The 7,400-nt window shown below is 41.5% G+C and overlaps 1 protein-coding gene across 1 annotated transcript; it reads right to left on the bottom strand.

The window, feature by feature from the left end:
* LOC109841803 (protein TPX2-like) lies at positions 5,468–6,895 on the bottom strand (the record flags this gene model as incomplete). Its single annotated transcript, XM_020410742.1, has 3 exons — positions 5,468–5,820; positions 6,506–6,600; positions 6,695–6,895. Coding segments are annotated over 3 exons (420 nt in total), but the record flags the coding sequence as incomplete, so codon positions are not given.

The following is a 7,400-nucleotide window of genomic DNA, read 5'->3' as shown; positions in this document are numbered from 1 at the left end:
TTCCTTCATGGACATCCTGGTAATCATTATGTCTAACGGTTTCTAGCTGAAGCTGAGATATTTGTTGGGTTATTCCCGAACCGACTCTTCTTCCTGGAGAGAAATTAGGGTTGGAACCACTTGAAACAATCAGAGATTTTCCCTTATTGACCATGTTGATGGTAACTTCTGGGAATTCATCATCTCGAGCAACCGATCCTCTTTGGTGGAAACGCCTTGATTTGGGCTTCGTCGTTCCATCAGAGATTCTCTCGAATACCGAGACCCTCCGTGGAGCGGTCTTGGAACAGCTACACGCTGATGATACTGCCCTGATAATTTTGATACACGGACAGTAAGAGTCCGCTTCCCGGGTACTTCTCTTTCGAGATTTATTCGTACCCCCAGCCTGATAGTACAACTCATCGACGTTGCGGTCGGAGTAACCTATCGGCTGCTTACATGGATTCTCAGATATAACGCGTTCGTCTGTCTGAAGCGTTTTCCTCTGAGTAAACATTGCCTTGTTGGCATCTACAGGAGTCACACTTTTGGAATCACACCCTTGTGAGGGTGAAAACTTAACGGGCTCCTGGTTTTCTGCACGTACCTCCGAGCGGGCTGTTGTAGAAATTAATTTTCCAGGAGGTCGCGTACGACCCCCAGTCCGGATGTTTGTTCGAAGCTCCTTTAACGGTCTCCAGCTTTCCTTAACAAGCGTTTTTTCTCGATTCTCGGGTAGGGAACCGATGCGATTCTTCAATGGGACTTTAGCTTTGGGGAGACCCACGTTGTCATAGAGCTTCACCGGAAGTGCGGGAGCAGGGTCTGGAGTTGACGAAGGCTGGAGAGCATCGTCGTCTGCTTTTGCCTTGGGCGCTGATTTGGCCTTTGGCATCCAGACTTGCTTAGATCTTGGTGGTTTTTTTGCCACCTTTTCCTTCTACAATTCCTGTGCCTTCCGTACAAGAATCCTTGTCTGCGCTAATAGTGCGCGGCGTTTATGGATGCGCTCCTTAAGAGTTGAACGAGTTCGTTTGACACGAACCCATTCATTAGTAGGTGGTTGGGAGGAGGTTCCCAAAACTTGTTGCTGGAAAACTTTGCGCCTTCTGCGTTTCAGATCCGTATCATAACAGATCCCGTCAACAGACTCCAAAGCCTTGGCAAATTGACGCGCGAGATGTTGACGGCGCCTTTGACGAGCCCTCTTCGTCAACACTGGTGCACTTTCAACGGTGTCACGAACGTTGGATCTGTTTTCTTTGGAAGCCGGTGGATCGTTGCGAGGTGTAACTACAGCAGCGACGGCGGAGAGATCGTCTTCTTGGGTCTTCAGATCTGAAGACCAGTGGATCTTTCTGGAGGAGGAGGCCTTCCTGCACCTGCAAGGAGAGGCAGATTTGGAGGAGGAGGAGGAGACATACTCCTCGAACTTCTGCTGGTTGAACTCGTATTTGACCTCTTCGAGCACCGGGATCTTGATCATCGGTTGCGGCACGACAGCTCCGGCAGCGAAGCTGTTGGCTCCCAGTGTGGTCGCCAGTTTGTTTGCGGTGAAAGTTGCTATTTCCATTGTTATCGAATCTATTACAACTTTTGTCGTTACAATAAACTCGAATGAAATAAAAAGTTGATCTTTTTATAAGATCTCCTTACACAATGAAAATAAAAAAAGTTTACAACTTTATCAAACAAACGCAGAGATCGTTCATCGGTCTTCTGCTTGCGTGGGATCTTGGCCTGTGCCGGGGTTTATCCGTGGACCACCGTCGATCAGATCTGATTGCTAAAAAATTAGGCAGAGCTTCGTCTATCCGCGAAGGGATCGAGAAATCGTAGCTCTTATCTCGGCGAAGCGAGATAATCACTCTTCTTAAGATTACCACAACGGGATAATCTTAAGGAACGGATCCGAGAAACTGTAGATCTGATGAATCTCTCTCTTGCATTGAAGAACTGGATCCGATCTCTCCTCCTCCTCTCTAAAATCTGTGCATCTTCAGTCTTGAATCCGGCAGGGCTTCGCCTAATCTCCAAAATTCCAGATCTGAAAAAATGAGGCCTAAGGCTTGTATTTATAGGCTTGAGGGGATAACGGAGCGGTTAAAACACCTTAAAGACCCAAATCTACCTTGGAGACACCCTAGGGTGTCTCCACTTGATCCGAGACACCCTAGGGTGTCTCGATTTGGGCCGAGACACCCTAGGGTGTCTCGGCCTTAGCCGAGACACCGTAGGGTGTCTCGTTGGTCCGAGACACTCCATTGAGGGGTATTCATCCGCTTCCGCTGTAAATTCTTCGTCCGAACTCGGATTTGGGTGATTCGAAATGCGTTGGAAAGCTGACGAGGAGTTCTATCAGCTCCGAGAGTTAGATCATCTGTTGAATGAATGAGGCACGAAGGGCATTGTTCCTTTAATCGTTCATCGACATCAATCGAACTCCTGTGAACCGGATAGTGACGTTCATCGTCGTTCCTTAACACTGAGCTGTTCGTGGAGACCTATAGGCAATTTTTGATGCCTACAGATGGGACTTGTGAGAATCATCCAGGATCTAGAACTCTTGCTCAAAAGGTGATCTGCTAAGGATACTAATGGCCCACCATCCTAGCCGAGTCTAAAAGACACATCTCTAGATGTAAGACTTGCAAATTCTTCTCAAACGTGCTACGAGCTTCAGCCACTGAACTCACCCCTATTTTGATACCGATTCCATTTACTTGATGGGGTTTAGATTTGTTGTGGCCTCTCACAATAGCCTCTGGGCAACGAAAATTCTTGATTGTTGCCATTGACTACTTCACAAAATGGATAGAAGTCGAGCCATTGGCCAAAATTGGCGAGAGCAATATCTCCAATTTTTTGTGGAAATCCATTGTTTGTAGATTTAACATTCCCTTCTCTTTCATTACTGACAATGGAACTCAATTAGACATCAAAGGCTTCCGAAATTTTTGCAAAGAATGGAATTTACGGCTCAAGTTTGCCTCAGTGGCACACCCAAAATGCAATGGACTTGTAGAAGCCGCCAATAAATGCATACTTCAAGCTTTGAAGAAGAAGGTGGACAAGGCCATTAGGAAATGGGTCGAAGAGCTGCTGGGAATTCTGTAGTCTTACCGTATCATTCATAAGAGTTACATGGGGGAAACTCCCTTCAAGCTAGCTTATGGAGCCGAGGCGGTCACGTTAGTAGAATTCAGCATGCCAACAATCAGACTGTAGCACTTCGAGAAAGATTTGAATTCCGTAGGACTTGGAGTCAAACTTAACCTCATCGATGAATTTCAAGAGAAATCTCTCCGATTGTAAGTCATCAGCCAACAACGCATCGCCCGATACTACAACATCAAGGTCCAACCTTGGAGATAAGATATTGGTGATCTCATTCTTCGAAGATCCATTTTGACCAAGACACCAAGCACGACAAGTTCGTCATCGATTGGGAAGGACTGTACATAGTCTTTGAGGAAGTGTGTTCTGGCAGTTATCGACTGAAAAGCATCGATGGACGAATCATGCAACATCCTTAGAATGTAGAGCATCTCAAGAAATACTTTCAATAATTTTGATTGTAAGACTCGCATGTGATGTAAAATCTTTTGATTTTTAATAATTTTATTATGCTATGCTTTTGTACTGTCTAAGTCTTCGCAGATGCCCGAAACTGAGTCGTCCCTAATGCGGTCGACTCCAAGTCGAAAGAGCTTAGTACCTGTTCGTGATAAAACCAAGAAACGTCATCAACTCTAAGACGTTGGCATCATTTTCATGAATAAGACCAAGGCACATATATAAGACCTTAGTGTCATTTTTAGCAAACCCAAGACACAAAGCCGAGTCGTCCCTAACATAGCCGACTCCAACTCGAAAGACCTTGGTACCCATTTAGAATAAAACCAAGGCATGCCATAAACTCTAAGACCTTGTCATCATTCTCATGAATAAGCCCAAGGCACGTACATAAGACCTTGGTGTCATTTTGAGTAAACCCAAGGCACAAAGTCGAGTCATTCCCAACATGGACTCCGACGCACAAGTCCTTGGTATCCTCTAATAATAAATCCAAGGCATGAAGCTTACTTGTCTCATTTACCAATCCCAAAAAAGGGTAAACTACAGATAACCATCACAGATAAAGAAACAAAAATAACTCTTATTCATATGTCAGAATATTTACATCAATGTTTACATTTGAAAAGATGCAAAAAAAAAAAAGACAAAAAAACAAAACAAAACAAAACAAAAGAGACACATAGAGCTCTCAAAGGACTCGACTTGGATCAGGAGTAGGGTTGGGAAGTGCAGCACTCGACCCAGGAGCTGATATCAGTCGAGGAGAAGAAGCAGTAGGAGTCGACTAATGAGCCGACGAGGGATCAGATCCAACCTCCTCATCTTGGTCATCCCCATCCCGGCTAGCTCAACTATCTCGAGCAGAACCCGCTCCCGACTCCTCGCCTTCCTCATCCCCATTGTCAACATCCAATACTAGTCCACCTCCCTTCCTCTCTATCTTGTTGAGGGTGTCAAGGCAATTGGTTATGCAATAGGGGTAGTATCAGAGCAGTTAGCTAGCCAGAAATGTGAAGCTAAATGCTATGCGGGACTAAGTGTGACACCGCATGAGTATGGTGGGGGCTACATTTAGAAGCCAGTAAAGTCCCCATCGCCTAGTGATGATAATGGGATGTGCTAATTATCATGTTGCGGCGAGGACCCTTGTAATAAAGGTTGGGTGATTGTGATGCCCCGCTAATATAGCCCCACATCGAAAAATTGATAGAATTTAAGAGGGTTTAAATGAGTGTTTTGAAAGCCAAGTGCAACATTAGCTAGGCAATTTTGACAGTAGATTGAGCCTAACTACGTGTTACAACTCCGTGAATCCCAAGACTTACATCGCGCCAACAGGCTCGCGAGCCCAGGGTGTGACAAATGCATTGGGGTGCCCCACTAATATTGTCCCACATCGGAAAAATTGATAGAGTAAGAGGGTTTAAATGATGGGTCTTGAGAGCCACGTGATACATTGGCTAGCCAATTTTGGCAGTAGAGTGAGCCAAACCACTTGTTGCACTCTGCGGGTCTCAGGACTTACATCGCGCTAATGAGATCGCGCGCCCGGTGTGTGACAATTGCGACACTTATGTTATTCACTTGTGTTTTGACTATGAAAAGGGGGCCTAGATCTAGGGTTTACTTGGTTGGTATTAAGCTAAGGTTCCTTGTACCAAAACAATAAAGAGGATTTAGTTTTAACTTTGTTAGTAATAGGTTGATGATTGTGAGATGTATAGATTTAGCAAGATGAATTATCAAGAGATAGAAACGATAAGACATGCACTTTGATGTGAGTAATAAGTGGAGATCAGAACATTAGTTTCCCTTAATAGCTCATTTAGCAAAGTGAAATGTCACCTCATATCCATTTACTTTCTATTAATATTTCATCATCATGGCAATGGAATTAGGACTCCTATACAAATTTCAATGTTATTGAAAATCTCTTTATATCATGCTCTATGTGATATTTTAGCCACTGAGAAACACACAAGAAACTTGTGCCTAAATTAAGATATATCACTAGCCAAATGTCTTTATAATGAAACAAACTGCAAAATTTGGCATAACTCCAGCAATCGAAAGCAGCGGATGTTCATTCACTTATCCTACTTAAAACTAGTCAAGTACTTCTGAAGCCCCATGGATTATCTAATTGCTTTCATGTGTTGCCCAAAATGCTGTTGATAATATTTGAATCCTTCGTCTCCACTGCAACTCTCTCTGTGTAGAAAACTGGGTTCCCTTGGAACTGTAAGAGGTCTTCTTGACCTGTTACGTAAATTAGGAAAAGTAAAAGAGGGATACTGAAGTAGCTAGACAATAAATTTATGTCATACTACTTTTGCGGTACATAAAACAAAATTACGGGATATTTCATGAATTACTATTAGAAATTAATAGTTTCTACTGATCCCACGTTTTTTATTCATATAGTATAAAAATAGTATAAAACTTATAGTGTTTGCTATGCTAGTTATTAAATAAGATTGTTTTTTAAGTTCAGATCTAAAATAAAAAATTGCCAACTTGAAGTGTTCCTTTAGCAATTCTTTTCTTGTCAAAAGAGAATGTCATTTATTGAGTCTATAATACCTTTTTTGTTGCTAATTAACTTTCTAAGTCTTCTCTATTAATTGTAAATATTTAATCTTCATGTTGACTTGCTAAATCTTGAAAAAAGAAAGGACTTATATGAAAGAGATTTTAGCATATGTAGTTTTTGTAAATATAACAGAGTCCAGATCAAATACCATTTAGCCTTGATTAATTAGCTAGCTTTCTTTACATTTACTTCACTAACAATGTATTTTCATAAATTTTGGAACTTCTAGTTTAGTTTTCATTTAAACATTAACCAGGTAGAACTTTATGCTTTTATTAGTTAATCTACTAATCTATTTTTCCACAATTTTTCATTTGGGAATACTTTTGACTGTTGTCAACTTTTTACTACCTCTGTGGCGAAAATGGTTTGTCAAAGAAAGGCATCAATTGGGCTTTTGGGACCATTTCTTTCCTCAATATCTTGATCTCCTCTTCTTCTATAACCTGCACGGTTTCACGTCAAAAACTAGTAAAAACCTTATTACATGAATTATATTGTCCACTATAAATACATTAAGTAGTATTCATGTACTACAACCTTCTGAATCTTCTCTTCAAATCTTTTAAGTATTTCAAGCGAATAGATCTTGCTTGCAACGAGATCGTTGAATCCAGCTCTCCTAGTCGCTCTCTCCTCAGTGTGAAGCTTGAAATTTACTGGTCTCGTTTGTTCCTTTACTTGAGGCTTTGGTAAATTCTGCAACTGGAGGTGCTCAATTTTTGTAATATGTGGGAGAAAATAAAATTACGAGGCTGAATACCCACTAGAGCTATAGGTTTTTTTTGACAAAAGTTCAAGAAGGATGGACTTAAGGAAAAAGACTAAACTAGTTTAATCCGCTTCATATAGAAAAACGTTAAGCTGGTTAACTTTTCGGTACAATTATATTAATTCTTGATCTTCACGTTCTTTGCGCATAAAAAGGTATTTTTGTAATTTGTATAATAACAAAGATTAGTGAACCCTTGATAGATTTAACTCTTTTTTGTGTTTTTAAGTTTGGTAAATTAAGACTTTACAACATCTCATTTGGCCTATTGCCAAATGGGTCACAAGTTCTCCTGCAGTGGTATAGACTGTATAATGAATGCAAGTGTGTATGTGTGCATGTAAGGGACTCAAGATAACTCACCCCTAAAAGCTAGTTTGTCAAGGGAGGGATCCCAAATTCCTTATAAAGCCACATCAAAGAATCAAACTATATATTAACATAGCCAATGTGGGACTACATAGACCCTAACAG

Source organism: Asparagus officinalis, chromosome 5 (genome assembly GCF_001876935.1).
Source record: "Asparagus officinalis chromosome 5, Aspof.V1, whole genome shotgun sequence".
Lineage (NCBI taxonomy): Eukaryota > Viridiplantae > Streptophyta > Magnoliopsida > Asparagales > Asparagaceae > Asparagus > Asparagus officinalis.
Note: the sequence above shows the minus strand (reverse complement) of the source record. Positions and strands in the feature narration are given on the sequence as shown.